General features: G+C 47.1%; 1 protein-coding gene across 2 annotated transcripts in view; it reads left to right on the plus strand.

Moving 5' to 3' along the window:
* The first annotated feature begins 788 nt into the window (after positions 1-788).
* The window catches only part of USP13 (ubiquitin specific peptidase 13), an 82,349-nt gene continuing 66,849 nt past the window's right edge, over positions 789-16,288 (plus strand). Inside the window, exon 1 of one of the 2 annotated variants that reach the window (XM_054039784.1) lies at positions 789-1,091. In XM_054039784.1, coding sequence (XP_053895759.1) covers positions 936-1,091 — 156 coding nt within the window. In that variant the 5' untranslated portion in view covers positions 789-935. The remainder of the gene's footprint in view (positions 1,092-16,288) is intronic. The other variant, XM_054039783.1, reaches the window with a different exon arrangement.

A 16,288-nucleotide genomic window follows, 5' to 3' on the forward strand; every position in this document is an offset into this window, starting at 1 on the left:
TTCAATTCCCACTGTTGTTGCCAGCTGCTCCTTATTAAGTGGCAAGACAACAACAGAAATCAGGATATTTGATGCCAAATCCACTAACTGCCTCCATCAGCACTGCCTCATCACAGAACAGGGCGCTTAGCTCTGTACAAGGCACAAAGGCTTGCAGTCAGACGTAGAGGAGGCAGGATGCCTGGCCCAACCTCCAGGTGGGAGTAAACTGAAAAAAATGGTCAGCTCTAAGTTCTTTAACCTATGATATTTGGTTGCCAGAGTCAGCCCTTCCTCTGCGGCTGACGTTTTACAGCAGGGCTAACAGCGTGGAAGAGCCTTGTCTTTTCCAGAGTTTAAAGCCAGAGGGGACCACTACAACGAACATCTAGTTTGACCTCCTGCAGAACATGGCCTGAGAGTCCTGTGATTCCCACCTAGCGCTTCCCTGGGATGTTCTAAGGATTGCCCAGCCCAGCTGGCTGGCTTCTGAGGAGGAGCGTGGGGTTGGGGAGTGACGGGGGACAGTTTTTCTAAGCCCCCAGGAAAGAATTAGATAAATTCTATCTAATGTCAATGTCCCCAACTTCCCCTCCAGGCAGAATGAGGGTGCAACAGCTCAGGGGAAGGGAGCTGAGGGATTCCCCATCCCCTGCCCCAGCCTGCTTCCCATGCCCCTCCCCTCCTTGCTGTCCACCCTCCCCTCCCTTCACAGCCTCTTCTGGCGCTGCCCTCCATCCATCCTCCCCGGGGCTCCTCCTCTCCCCCGCCCCCGGGCTCCCCCCTCGCCAGGACCCCGGGGCTTTGCAGCTGGGGCCGCTCCTGCTGCCCTTGGATTAAAAATAGCATCTTCCCCGCTCCTCCCCCGGGCCCGGCTCAGGCCGCCTCTCTGTGCCCCGGGCCCGGCTGCGCTCGCTCTGCCTTCCCCTCGCTCGCGGTGCGGCCGGCTGGGGAGCATGCAGCGGGCCGCGCTGTTCGGGAGCGGCAGGGATGCGCAGATGGCTGCGGGGGACCTGGGGGAGCTGCTGGTCCCCTACATGCCCACGATCCGCGTGCCCAAGTCAGGGGACCGGGTCTACAAGACGGAATGTGCCTTCTCCTACGAGTCCCCGGTGAGTGCAGCAGCCCCGCCGGCTGCACCCCCCCCCAGGCAGGCAGCAAGCAAACCTTCCCCCCAGGCAGGCAGCAAGCAAACCTTCCCCCCAGGCAGGCAGCAAACCTTTCCCCCCCAATCTTCCTCCTGGGCAGGCAACAACCCTTTCTCCCCCCCCCCTTCCCCTCTAGGCAACAAACCTCTCCCTGCCCCCCCGCGCCTTTCCCCCGGGGCAGGCAGCAAACTTCTCCTCCCCCCCCTCTTCCCCCCCAGGCAATAAACCTCCCACCTCCCCCCCTGGGGTAGGCAGTAAACCTTTCCCCCGTGCCGGCAATAAACCTCTCCCCTCTGCCTTTCCTCCGGGGCAGGCAGCAAACCTCTCCCCCCCCACCTTCTCCCCCGGGGGCAGGCAGCAAACCTCTCCCACCTTTCCCCCCCAGGCAGCAAATCTCCCCCTTCCCTCCAACCTCCCCCCCCCCCGGCAGGCAGCAAACCTCTCCCCCATCCTGCCTCCCCCCCCGCAACAAACCTCCCCCACCCCAGGGCAGGCAACAAACTTCCCCCCTCCCGCCTTTCCCCTCGGGCAGGCAACAAACCTCTCCCCCCTCCTGCTTTCCCCCCTGGGCAGGCAGCAAACCTCTCCCACCTCCCCCCAGCAGGCAGTAAACCTCCCCCGTCTTGCTTTCCCCCCTGGGCAGGCAGCAAACCTCTCCCACCTGCCCCCAGCAGGCAGTAACCCCCCCCCTCCTCTTTCCCCCCCAGGCAGGCAACAGACCTCCTTCCTTTCCCGCTAAGGCAGGCAGCAAACCTCCCCCATTCCCTTCCTCCCAGGCAGCAAACCTCCCCCATTTCCCTTCTTCAACCCCCTCCCCCTTCACACTCACCCACCCTGCTTCATTTCCCTTCTGCTGCAACCTCCCTACTGCCTTTACCCCACCTACAAATCTCCCCTTTTCCCCTGCTTCCTCTACCCCCTGCCTTCACTGCAAATCTGTGGCAGCCCCTACTGCATCTTCCCTAGGCTGGAAACCTACCCCCTTCCCAGTTGCAAACTCGCCACCCCCCAGCTCTCTCACTCTTTTCCAACCCCAAGCAGCAAACCTCCCACTGTTGCCTGGTTATCATCTTCCCCCTTCTCCCACTCCACCTGCTGCATTTCCCTCTCCTTGACTGCAAGCCCCTCAGGATCCCCCTTGGGTAGCCCCCCAGGCTCCCACTGCCTCCCCAGTGCTGTAACCCGGGTTCTTAACCATCCCCTTGGGCTGTTAACTTCCTCCTCATCCCCAAGTGCAAATCTGCTTCCCGGCTGCCTGGAGGGGTGGGGGAAGGGATGGGGTTGTCTGTCTTGGGAGCAGCTGAGCTCAGCAACATTTGAATTGCGTGGGTGGGTGGGGAATAGATGGGAAGGTGCCAGCTAGGGTCTCCCTGCTGCATGATTTCAGAGGCATTGCAAAGTGCAAGGGCTTTGAGATGCATGTATTATTTTAAGTAGAAAATTAGTTTTAACCATCTCTATTTCCAGAGCAGGGTTTCTGGCTGCTGAATGTGGGCTTCCTTCTTTGCAATCCGGCTTCTCTCAGTCCTTGTGCTTCCCAGGCTGGGGATTGTTTTATTTTCCAATCACAGGCCTGTCCTGATTTATAACTGGTCTGTTGCAGCTCAATAGATCCTTCAGCACAAATCAGTGGCAGATTGTGTGAGGTGCTAGAATTTCCTTCCCTTCCCCCCAAAGGGAATTTGACGTAATTGATTAGACCCAGTTTTTTTTTTTTCCTGGGTGATTTTGCTATTTTCTGGACCATCCAGTCTGTGCAGGTCACTTGCAGGGGTTATCTGGATACATCTCACTTAATCAATTCCCTGCTATTGCAGGGTCCGTAGGCTTTATTGTACCTTGGTCCTTCCTATTCATAGCACATAATCATTTAGTCTCCTCCGGGCTGTAATACTTTGGTCTAATTTTTGTTGTTGGGCTTAGTGTGTCGGTGCTGGGGAGTATTGGTGGTCTGTGATATACAGGAAGTCAGACATGATCTAGTGGTTCCTTCTGGCCTTAAACTTTGAGGCCCTTAGCAATTTTCTAGGGTCTATGTGCTCTTTGCTGAGTTGTTTTAGCTTTCACACACATAATGAAAGGGGCAGTGAATGTTCTCATTCATATATGTTAGTTGGCAAATGCACATGGATGGCTCTGTTTTCCTGCTGGATCTCTACTTATTCTATTGTTCAGGGCAAGGGTCGGCAACCTTTCAGAAGTGGTGTGCCGAATCTTCATTTATTCACTCTAATTTAAGGTTTCGCATGCCAGTAATACAGTTTAATATTTTTAGAAGGTCTCTTTCTATAAGTCTATAATATATAACTAAACTATTGTTGTATGTAAAGTAAATAAGGTTTCTAAAATGTTTAAGAAGCTTCATTTAAAATACAGAGCCCCCTGGACTGGAGGCCAGGACCCGGGCAGTGTGAGTGCCACTGAAAATCAGCTCGCGTGCCGCCTTTGGCACAAGTGCCATAGGTTACCTACCCCTGGTTTAGGGCATCTTTAAGAAGACCTCAGTGTAAAGGGTCCCAGTCAACTTGAAAATCAGTTTGGCCCGAAACTTGTTTATCTCCAATAGTTGCAATTAGTCTAAAATCACTAATACTGAAAGAAGTTAGTAAAGTGTCCCTCTCGCCCCCAGCTGGTTTGGTTTGGTGTCAAATGAACACTGGATGTATGGTCACTTTCACTCTTTACCATGTGTTAGTCAGGCCCTGATCCTGCAGTTGGATCCTTGCAGGTGATGACTTGAGCCCTTGCAGAGCACCAGACTCTCAAGGGTGCAATTGTTCAATCGCAGGATGGGATCCTTAATCATTTTGGCCCAGATCCCCAAAGATATTTAGGTAAACCCCTAAATATGATTTCAATGGGAAATAGGTGCCTAAATATCTTTTAAGGATCTGGACCTTTCTCCCTTGCTGAAAAATACCCTTATAAACATTAACAGTGGAGCAGAAAATCCCTTAATTCTCAGTACACGCGTATTGGAAATGAAACTTTTTTTGAAATTGCCTGATATAAAAGATAAATTAAAATTGACTGTGTCCCTTTAAATGTCATTACCCATAGATGGAGTGAGTACTAGATACTGAAATAAAGTTGCAGCCTGCGATGAGAGAGAGAGAGAAATCTAAAGGACATATGGAATCTGAACTGCAGGGTTTTCAGTTTGTGCTGCTCTGATTTTTGGATGTTTAATCCTTCTCTCTTTGATATTTCTTTTTAATTTGGAAAATCAAAAGGGGCTTGAAAGGTGACTCAGCTGTCTGGTGTTCATCATGTCTAGTGGAAGGCAGGTTATTTTTACTCACATACTTCAGATCTCAAGTGTCACCCAGCAGCCTTCCCAGTGCTGGGATGTGTACTGATTAAAAGGGCCAAATCAGACTCTACTACAAAGATATTAAATATTATATGGTCATTGGGATGGAGTGAGGGGAAGAGAGACGCAAAACCAATGTGTCTTAAAATTTACTGCTTGAGCTAGTACCTAACTAGCATTGAACCTGTGGGACATTATTGCTTGTAAGAAGTTTCTGTTAAATGGGAAAACCTGGCAAATATCATTATAAATTGAATGGAAAATTCAAATACAACCTCATGTTGCACAGCAAAAATATTTAATTATCACCTACAGGGAGGATTTTCAAAGGTGCTGCACTCAGGTGTCTTCAGTGGGAACAGAGTTAGGCCCAGGCTTTTGAAAATGTCACCTGATACCATTACAAGACTTCTTGTTTAAACAAATTTGTAGGTATCCAGTGGGCCAAATTGTCTGCACCTGGGCAACCCCAGTGATTGCAGAATCAAGCCCAATATCTTTTGTCCAATGTTCCAAAAGTTCTAGAAACCTTTTCAAATCATACCAGTCCTCGTACTTCTTTGGGTAGAAGATTTATTTCAGAATCCTATGCCTTACCCGTAAAATGACTAGCATGGTGCTAACTGGATTTAATTTTGAGACAACTAATGCAAGATACTATGAGAGGTAAAGCAACCCAATAGTCACTTACAAATTTTGAAAATGGCAAAACTTCATTCTCCCTGTTTCCTTTTTGAAATAGGAGTGTGGGCGGTAATTGTAGCTCAGTGTACAAACAGGTTATTGTCTTGGTTAATGGAAGACATTTGCCATGGTGTGCTTTGTGTTGGGTTAGTTTGCTAACTTGTTTTTGTGTGTGGGAATGTATAAACTCCAGACATCCAGCTTTTTGTTGGTGTATATCTAGTTTAGAAAGAAGAATGTAGGGTTGCTTCTGTAGTTTAAAAAAAAGATAAATATTAACAAAATATCCCTATCAGTCGTGTTACCTGCTGGCATTTTTGCTACTGGTTATATTTTCAACCCAGGCAACAATTATTTCCCCCTATAATTTTTAATCCCAGTTAATATTCCCACATGTCCTTGCATTTTTTTCTAACTCCATTTGCTTCATTTGTAACTGTTCAACAATTCACACATGTTCTATATGGAATCAGCTCTTGTAAGATTCCTTTTTCTAGCACTTTTCTTCAATACAAGATTTTCTTCCCAGGGTTTGTCTCATTAACACCATAAACCCATCACTCATAAACTGCACCGTGGATTTTTTCTCGCCCAAGAAAGTAAATTTTCTGGGTATTTTGAGAGCTTGTCTTGATGTCAATTTATTCATGATTTCTGTCACTGGGAATGAGAATGGTCTAATGGTTGAAGCTCAGGACTGGGAGTCAGGAAGTACCAGCTCTGCCACAGACTTGCTGTGTGATATTGGGCAAGTTATGTAACTCTCTAACCAATCTGTAAAATTGAAATAATATTGCCCAACTTCACCGGGGGTAATTTGAGGATTAACCTGCTGAAGTCTGCAGAGCACCATGAACTCTAGAAGGTAGAAAGTATTATTGTTTTAGTGGACACAGGACACTGGTTAATTATTGGAAACAGCAGTGGGTTTCGCTAGCTGTCTCAAGAAATATGGCGCCTCATGATCTTTTCCAGTTTTTAGTCTGATTTTCTGTGGTGAAAATCTGAGCAAAATTATTTTTTTATTATTTTACAAAGAGTGCTGTTTCTTTAGTGATTTCAGAGGTGTGAGCATATGAAAGGAGACATTTAAGATATCTTCCCATGCAGTATTAACCCTAATCAAATAATTTGTCATACGGGTGACGTTTTCAGAGGGGGTGATCAGATAGGCTTCAGTGGTTCTGTTAAACAGCTCTCGGGTCTGAAATCTACAATCTTCTTCCTTAAAGTAGGATCACATTCCAACAAAATCTGCTACTTAGAATAGAAGAAACATTTCCATGTTTTTGACAGCCATGGTGACGTTCTGTAGGCATGTTAGCTGCAAAAGAAATTACTGGCTGCTCTAAAGGTAACTGAATAGAAAATGACCTTTGTAATGTCTTATTTTTTAACTAATTTTTATCTGCTATCAAACTTCTGCTTTGCATTGGCAAATCCACCTCTGATGCTTTGCCTTTCATTCATTTCACTGGGATTCTTAAGGAAAGGCAGATTGTCTACAAAATGCTAGTTGCCTAGTGTGAGTATGTGTGATTGTGTCTCCCTCTAGTGGCTGGCCCTGGCAAGTATAATAGCCTACTGCTTTTTCATAGCCCAAACAGTAGCAGCCTGTAGTTTTCACTCTCAAGGTCTGATACTGAGTTCACTGTAATGACTGTGGTCTCTGTACGCGTGCAGCTGTGGTGTGTTATGCTAGGTTTCCTACTTCCATCAATTTGTCAGTTGTGACTTCTCTTCCTTTGTTGGGAGCTGAACTTGATATTCCATTATTTAGGGGAGTAGGAAAAGCTATATTTAAACAATCTTTAATTCTCTGCAGCACATGTATTCAGCGAGGCACCAGACCCTGCCATAACAACAGATGCAAAACCTGCAGCCATATCTCCACTGCTATGATGATCAATATCCCCCACAATACACCTTTCAAGATCTATGGGTCCTTCACATGCTTATCACAACATGTAGTGTACCTCATCCCATGCAGTAATTGCCCCAGTAATAACTGTGTGGATGAGATGAGACAATCACTACACATTCAAATGAACACTCATAAAAATGATAAAAGACAAAAACACCACATCACCCATGAGTGGACACTTTTCACACATAAGGGGGACATGTGGGGTCAAGTGACACCCCCCCCCCCGATTTCTGCTTGGCATGCTGGGGGAGAGGGAGAAGGTTCTTCTCCTGCTGTGCCTGCGCGCCCCCTCCCCCCCCCCCCCCGCATGTTCAGCCCCTGTCCCTGGCAGCCGGGAAGGGAGCAGCCGGGGTGGGACCAGTCGCTTCTCATGCTGGCCGCTCTGGGTCCCTGCTCTGTGCAGTGTGGTGGCTGCCTGCAAGATTCCAAGTGGGGAGGCAGGGGCTTCCACTCCCCTCCTGGGCCCGGCTGCCGCAGACAGGGACCGAGCGAGCTGGAGCCCCCTCTCCCCACGACACATTTCGCTCAGCCCCTGAGCCAAGCCAGGCCATGTCCCCAGCCGAGCTCTCTCAGACAGCCACCTTCAGTTGCATGAGAAGCGGCTCTTTCTCTCTCCCCATCCGGACCCGGCTGCCAGGGGACAGGGGGCAGGTGGAGCAGGAGAAGGACAAGGTCCCTGCTCCCCACAGGTAACTGGTGGGGTGGGGAGAGCATGGCGGTCCCTGCACTGTGTGCAGATTGGGGGGTTGCTGGGGAAGGTTCTGGGAGCAGGTTCCCTGGTGTCTGCTCAGCCAGGGCTGGCCCCAGCTGGGCCCAGAGGCATGTGGTCCCTGATCCTGGCTCCCAGCTCCCCCCAGGAGCTGGTGGGATTTTCTGCCCTGGCCCAGGGAAGTGAGGCTGGAAGTTCTTCCCAAAGGAGACACATGGGGTGGTCACATTCCTCCCCTTTACACTGTGCCCTCCCCCTCTCCCTCTCCCCACCCCCCGTATCAGGAGGCACACGTTGTCGATCACTCCGTATCTGATCTCTCGGTGCTCATCCTGAAAGGAAACCTGCACAACTCCTTCAAAAGGTATGCCTGGGAGCTTAAATTCATAATTTTGCTAGACTCTAAAAATCATGGACTCAATAAAGACTCTGGATTTATGTCTCCTGACAACAAGCCTTCTTTGCCCTATGGCTGCTGAAGTACTGCCCACTTAACACATGTTGCAAGAGACCATTCAAGTTTAACTCTTTATGCTTAACAATCTGTTTTACCTTGTGTTTAGTTGTAATACAGTAACTCCTCACTTAACGTTGTAGTTATGTTCTTGAAAAATTTGACTTTAAGCTAAACGATGTTAAGTGACTCCAATTTCCCAAGAATTAATGTAAATGAGGGGGTTAGGTTCCACTGAAATTTTTTTGCACCAGACAAAACACTATATATACACACACACACACACACACAATACGTTTTAAATAAACAATTTAATACTGATACACAGTGATGATGATTGTGAAGCTTGGTTGAGGTGGAGGAGTCAGAGGGTGGGATATTTCCCTTACTGCTAAATGATGAACTAGCAATTGGCTGAGCCCTCAAGGTTAACTCTCTCACTCTGCAAGGCAGCAGGAATGGAGGGAGATATGCGCATTTCCCCTTTAAGTACACTGCCTTGTTAATTTGATCAGCTTGCTGAGACCTCAGCTGCTGCAAGCTCCCTCCCTCCTGAGTCCTGGTGTGTCCCCCCTGCTCTATGGAAGATGGGGTAAGCGGGGTGCAGGAGCAGGGGGGAGAGGGACACCCTGACATTACCCCCCTCTTCCTCCCCTCCTCCCCCCCGCACAGCAAGCAGGAGACTCGGGGAGCAGCTCCAAGGCAGAGGGCAGGAGCAGCACATGGCAGTGGGGGGAGGGACAGCTGCAATTGTTAGCCTGCTGGGCAGCTGCAGCACAGGGAACTTAGGGGAGCGGGAGCTGATAGGGGGGCTGACGGTCCACTCTGGTTCCAAGCCCCCACCAGCCAGCTGCAACGGGCTGCTCTTCCTGCAAGCAGTAGACAAATCAGGCGGCTGTGAAATGAGGTTAGAAGGGAGCATTACACAACTTTAAACGAGCATGTTAACCGGGACGCCTTTAAGTGAGGAGTTACTGTACTCGGAGTACATTTCCCAGATCTGAAGAAGACCTCTGTGTAGGCTCGGAAGCTGGTTTCTTTCACCAACAAAAGTTGATCCAATAAACATATTACATCACCCACTTTTTCTCTCTACATAAGTATTGTTATGATCTGGGAGAAGCCTTGCTATGGGTTATGTTAAAACCTGGTTCAAGCTGATGTGTGAGTGAGTCCTCCATTTAAGGTAGCTGTAAGAGACAGTTATGGGACCACACCTAAAACAAAACCCAAGCGCTTGTCTATACTTAAAAGGTTGCAAGGGCGCCACTGTTGTGCTTAGGTGAAGATGATACGTACACTGAGGGGAAGGCTTTTTGCATCAGGGTAGGTACTCCACCTTCCCGAGAGGCGGTACCTATGTAGATGGGAAAAGCCCTTCCATCAATATGGTGCTGTCTACACCAGGAGTTAGGTTGGTATAACTGTGTTGCTCAGGGGAATGGATTTTCCACACCCCTGAGCAATGTTGTTATACTGACATAAGTTGCTAGGGTAGACCAAGCCTAACAGAGTCTGCCCAGAAACTAGCGCTAGGCCCTGAAGGGGTGGAGGGTTCGACTGGCTATTGTGACCAGGTGGGACTGGGTGTAGATGTGTGAGAGAACACATAGAAAGAAACTGGGAAGAGATGAGACTGTCTGGGAGTAGGGAAAAAGCAAGAAAGCCAAGCAGTAGCCTCCGCCTATGAGCACAATTGTGACCCTGGAAAAAGCTAGAGAGAGCCTTTGGTTCTGATATTGGCTAAAAGGGCTTGGGGGCCTGTAAGCAAGAAACTTCTTTTTGTTCTTGGTTCCTTCTGCATTCAGAGGCACAGGATTTTGTACATTCTTTGTAAATAAACAAGATTGCATCAAAGAAGTATCTGGCTGCCACCAATTTCTGTTCCCAACTGAATCACCCACAGAGCCCTGAATTTTTGATTACCCATTCGAGTCAAAAAGGGCAACAGTGTTATTTATATAGAGCAGGGGTTCTCAAACTGGAGGTTGCAAGGTGGTTACATGGGGGTCGTGAGCTGTCAGCTCTGTGGGGCTGACAGCCCCGAGCTCCCATTAAATTAAATTACCCCCCCTTTTTAACTTGTAAGGGGGGTCAAACTAAGATGCTTGCTGCGTGAAAGGGGTCACCAGTACAAAAAGTGTGAAAACCACTGATCTAGAGCTATAAGTATGTCTTGTGCACTACATAAAAGACAGGATCCCTGCCCTGAAGAACTTGCAAACTTGGTTAGGCAAAACGTGACGCCGGGAGAGATGACAGCCGAAAAAGGGCTGGAAATTGGAGTGTCAATGTGTGATGTTCAGATTTTGCATATCTTAGACATATCTGCTCTGAACATTAGATCTTGCATGTGAAATATTGCAACTGCAGTGCAGCTGGAAAATCTTGCTGTTGCTGACAGCTTCTAATGTAGATCTTGCTGACTTGGTTTTGTGAGCGGGGAGCTCAGTAATGGTTATATTAGGAGAATTCCCAAAGGGTTCGACTGCCGTATGCTTTGCTGTTTATCAGACAGTACAATGCAGACTGAAGTCTTTTAGTGAGTGTGTAATTGGCATCAGTGATCCTGTTGCATGTAACTTTCTAGTAATAACTGTGTTCTAGTCACTGGCTCTCCCTTAGGTGACAGTATCCCAACACAGATATGAAAACCATTATCTCTTTTTAATGATAGGGGGCTGTAAAGCAGAGCAAAAGGTGACAAGAATTTAATAAATCTGGACATTGCTCCAGACAGATGATTTTGGCTGAACTGCAAAGTGGCTTGTTTTTCCTGTGCTGGAATTACTGATGTGGTGCATTGCTTGGTTGCGTGTGTCAGATTGCAAAGTATGAGCAGCGATCTTTGTTTAGATATGGCTGAAGGTCTTTAGTTAGGTGGTGGGGCACATCAGGGACCACATTTTTATTTCCATTGCGCTCTAGGAAGATATTGTAGCTTACACCTCTCTGATGGATGAGTTCTTTGCTGCCTGGCAGTGCACTTGGATACTAAAGCTAACCAGATCGTTACTGCTACACCAAGTCTCTAAAATAGCCAAGTATGAGTAGAATTTGCAGGGGTGACGCACGCAGCAGCTCCCATAAGAGAAACAGCCATGCTGCTTTGGCTATCCACCAGGCTGGGGTTTTCCTTACATAGCTACACAAGGATATTATAAACACAGGCAACGATGTAAATCTGGGTATTACCAGCCATCAGCACCATTACTATTATTGATTGAACTGCAAGTGAGCTTCATGTACCATGTGGTTATTCAAAGGCCTTCAAATGTCCTTTGGACAATGGTCCCCAAATTGTGGGGCGTGCCCCCCTAACCAGGGCTGGCGCTTCCACTAGGCGACCCTAAGCGGTCGCCTAGGGTGGCAGGATTTGGGGGGCAGCATTTTGCCGCTCTCAGCGGAAATTCGGCGGCCGGGGGGTCCTTCCACTCCGTATCTTCGGCGGAAATTCGGTGGCGGGTCCTTCACTCGCTCTGGGATCCGCCGCCGAAGTTCCCCGAAGACGTGGAGTGGAAGGACCCCCGCCGCCGAAGACCCCAGGCCCCCTGAATGCTCAGAGGAGGAGCGCTGCCGCCTAGGGTGGCAAAAACCCTGGCGCCGCTCCTGCCCCTAACGGTGCCTGGCAGGACCTGAGCCAGCCCCAGACGGTGGGCAGGGAGGGAGCACCACCCAGCCCTACTCTGCCCCCAACTCTGCTCCGGCCCTGCCCCAACCCCTGGCTGCAGCTGTGGCTCCAGCTCTGCTCCAGGCCCCTGGCTGCGGCCTCACTCCTAACTGCCGACTTTGGCTCCAGCCCCGTGCTCTAGTCCCGGTCCCCAGCCCCGATTCTGGGCCCAGGGGAGCACGGACACATTCCATTACTGGGGCGGGTGGGGCGCAAGAGGAAAAGTTTGGGCACCGTTGCCTTAGGAGGACTAATATCTGCTGGATCCCATGGCAGAATATAATTTCTGTTCCTGTGTCACAAGTCATGAGTGCTCCATGAGCCTCCTTTGTCTTGCCATCAGAACTACAATAATATAGAGGCCATGTTCTGGCTTGTGAACATGCCTAAACAGATTGCTTCAGAATGGTGAGTTCTCTAGTTCCATGAGAGGAACTGCTTTGACTTACAGAAGCGTGCAATCTTTAGAATGGTGGTTAGGTTTCATTTTAGTGTCTCTGTGTAGATGCCCTCTATCAAATAGAACATAGGAATTTCCACGCTGGATCTGACCAACAGTCCATCTAGCCCAGTATCATGTCTCCAATGATGGCCAGTACCAGGTACATCAGAGGTGGTGCAAGAAACCCTCAACATGCAGTTATGGGGTAATCTGTCCCAAGGAAAAGTTTCTTCCTAACCCATAATACCTAAAAGTTGATTTAAGCTGGAAACATGAGGGTTTATACCCTTTCCAAACCTCTTGTTTATATTAGTAATATGTACCATTGTAACTGGATATTCTATCAATAGAAATGTCTGATCCTTCGTTGAATCCTGCTAAGATCTAGTCTCAAAGATCTTTTGTGGCAATGAGTTCCCCTGGCTAACTGTATTGTGCGTGGGAATGTATTTCCTTTTAACAGCTTACGATTTGCCACCTTTCAACAGAGTTGAATGTCATCTTGCTCCTGTGTTAAGAGACCTGATGAATAGAAGTTCCTGATCTCCCTTCTCTCCATTTATTATTTTGTATACACTGATCACAAGACATAATAAAATAAAATAGTGACTCTGTTTAAAAAAAGGCAGGTGAGAAGTTCTAGTTTGGACTAGTCCAGATGCTAGCAGCCTTGCTCTTATTCTCCTCCTGTCTTTCATCTTCCCCTTCCCCACTCATTTGTTCTTGTGTCCCTCTTGTCCTGCCTTTTATTTTTATATCTCTTTTTTCCTACCCTCCCCCCCCCGTAGTTTGCTTGTCTTCTCCCCACTCTGCATTTCCATATGTTTTTCCTTTCATCCCTCATTTGTGTGTGGTGTTCTTTACTACTTCATTTGTTTGTGTCTGCATCTTGATTAATCAAGTTGCAGGCTTGTGTCTGTGTTCTTGCCCAATAGCACTTTGACTAGATTCCAGCACCCAATGCACAGTTTAAATACTGGTAAATTAATGCAAGTTACTGTATCTGGTATACTTGGTGGCTGGGATGTGTGTTTTTTTAATTGTGCTGGGGCAATCTTCATGTGCTGTTGTATTCATTCACCTTGACATGATTTGCTTTTATTGTTCCACTGTCAGTAGCAATGGAGAATGTGAGACACCTGCTTTCTTTTTGTTCCCCATTGTAAGCTATTACGTATTGTTCAGATGATTATTAAATGCTGAAGCTTCTGCTATCTTTTGACCTTTTAAACATTTATGAAATAAGAAGGCTATCACTAGCTACTGTCAGGTTCCTACATTCTGGATATTATAGAAATTCTCTTTTAACCCTTCCAAATACAGTAAAGATTGATTTATAGCTGTACTCTTTTACAGCAGGAGATTTTTGGTTGGCCACAACCAGACTTGTGATGGTGATCACAGATGATCTATCTCTCTCAGGAGGACCCTAAAATGTTTCACTGGCTCATCATTTCTGTAGGGATAAATCTTAGTTTCATTGAAGACTATGGCAAAACTCCCATCGATTCCATCGACTTTAGGGTTTGTGTCTTAATGGAAGAAATCTCAATTAGAGATTAGTTGTTGGTGGATAATCCCCTGGTAACTACTATTATCTCGTAACATCTGAGGTAATTATTGAGGATTGTGAGATTTAATGTATCCTTTTTCCTCTTTTCTGTGGTACATACTGGTATGTTTTACTATGTGACTGTTCACCATGTTAGCGGCTCTGTAACAGCCACATGTCCTTATACATTGTTATCCTAGTCATGTCAGGAAATGAAAATGTTAAACCGTAGATTTCCCTAGGGGACTGGATGGCTCAAGGATTGGTAATAGGATACAGGTCACCGGTTCAAATCCAAATCAGGTTGGTAGGGACTGAAGCCATTAGCATCTGATAGCTGTTGGTGTCCTGTGTGCTTGAAATGAGATGGTGAACTCATACTGGTTCCTTGTGGTTTGGTATTTGTGTTCCCCAGCCCTCCCATCACCAGCACTCTTGCTCCATCTCCCTCCTCTCTCCCCAAAGTTTGAAGGGAGGTGGACCCTATCATGCTTTAACTTTATACCTCCATGGAGTCCCTTCCGTGAAAGCCTTTTCCAGCCTTTATTTTAACACAAAGTACTGTCTAAATGATGATGTAAGATAATCTTTCTAGACTGTCTGCTTTTTGGAGCAGGGACCGTGCCTTCCTCTGTGTTTGGAAAGTACTTAGCACACTGTGGTTACTCCTGCAATGTAAATGATGAAGAATTGTAAGCAGGGTTGCAAGGAAAACTTGCATTTACTCCCACTTTGTGGGTGCATGTTGTTACAAAGCCTTCCCTGAATCTTTAGGGGAAGATTCTGCTTGTTTGCCAGGATTTGAATGGGTGAGAAGTCTCTTACTAGAAGATCCTTCTAGGTTAGGATCAAGGCCCACTGTCAGAGCAGTGGGTAGAAGCTTCCACCTTAACACTGTCTTAGGACTTTGAAAAAGTAAAAGAAAACACTGTCTCTAGATGCGCCATCCCAGAGTTTACACTGATCCAAGTGCATGTTGGGACAGGACTTTGGTTGTTTAGTTCAGGCTGAGTGGATACTACAGTAGCGTGGGCATGATCAATAAAACTCCTCTTTATGCACCACACTACTGAACCTTTGTGGTTTTGGTTGTAGAGAGCTCCCATTCCCTGGGAACAGTATATTGTTCTTGTTTGCAGATAAATAGTGTGCTTGAGTCTCTGGCACCTTTCACCAAAACAAAAATGCACTCACATTTGAAAAAAAAAAATCAGTGAAAAAGATTTTCCACCATAGCCACTTAGAAGTCTAGGATGAATGTTGCCTCCTTCCAGGCCATATGGTTTTCCCTATAGGTGAAATTCACCAGCACAAGGTCAAGGGCCCCAGTGAGGCCCTCGGAATAGGGCTTGAATGTAGGCCCTCAGAATAGGGCTTGAATGGGTGTTAAGTGGAGCAAGGGCCTGGCTCTCTGCATAGGGATGAATTTCATATATCAGAGAGCTCTAGTCCTTACCATTAACGCTGTTTTACCATGACTGTGTTAGACTTTTGAACACCTTGCTTTCTTCTGTCCAGGTTGTGTGAGAGAACATAGAGAAATAACTCTCCTGTTAGTAACCACCAGCTAACTTACGCAGCTTCCACATTTAGCATATGTCCTGAAAATGTCAAATAGTTGTCATAGCCTTCTTACCAAAAGAGCTGAGTGCTCTCATGGAGTCGCTCCGGGAAAAAAGAGAACAAAGTGTCTCAGAGAAAACAGAATTGTAAACAAAGTTCCCGAAACACCTATCCATTGACAATGGGATATATTTTTATTTAGGCTGAGCCATTCACAGGCTTCCTTTAACTGGGATGCAGTCTTGACTTTTTGTGAGAATGCTTAGCTGTGGAGATAATAAAGGATGTAAAAGAAAAGGGACAAGGAATGACTGCATATGTCAGGTGGCTTCCATGTTTCGTATACTAAAGATCTATGTGTGTATTCGTCTGCAAAACTCTATGCTAGAGGTCAAACAAGACTATCATAATGGTCCCTTCTGACCTTAAACTGTGTGAATCTATGAAAACATATATTGGGGATGATTTTAAAATAAATTATTATTACTGCTTTATGTCAATAAATTAAATAAATAAATTAATGGAGATATCCCATCTCCTAGAACTGGAAGGGACCTTGAAAGGTCATCGAGTCCAGCCCCCTGCCTTCACTAGCAGGACCAAGTACTGATTTTGCCCCAGATCCCCAAGTGGCCCCCTCAAGGATTGAACTCACAACCCTGGGTTTAGCAGGCCAATGCTCAAACCACTGAGCTATCCCTCCCAAATGATGTCCTGGGTGGTTCATAATGGTAGATGCAGCCCTTGCTTCAAAGGTCTTGATCATTTAAAGTTCAGGGGGGTTGATGTTAAATAGAATCAGGGCCATCCTTAGGCATACGTAGGGCACCCGAAAATTTGGGGCACC

This window comes from Malaclemys terrapin, chromosome 9, assembly GCF_027887155.1.
Source record: "Malaclemys terrapin pileata isolate rMalTer1 chromosome 9, rMalTer1.hap1, whole genome shotgun sequence".
NCBI lineage: Eukaryota > Metazoa > Chordata > Testudines > Emydidae > Malaclemys > Malaclemys terrapin.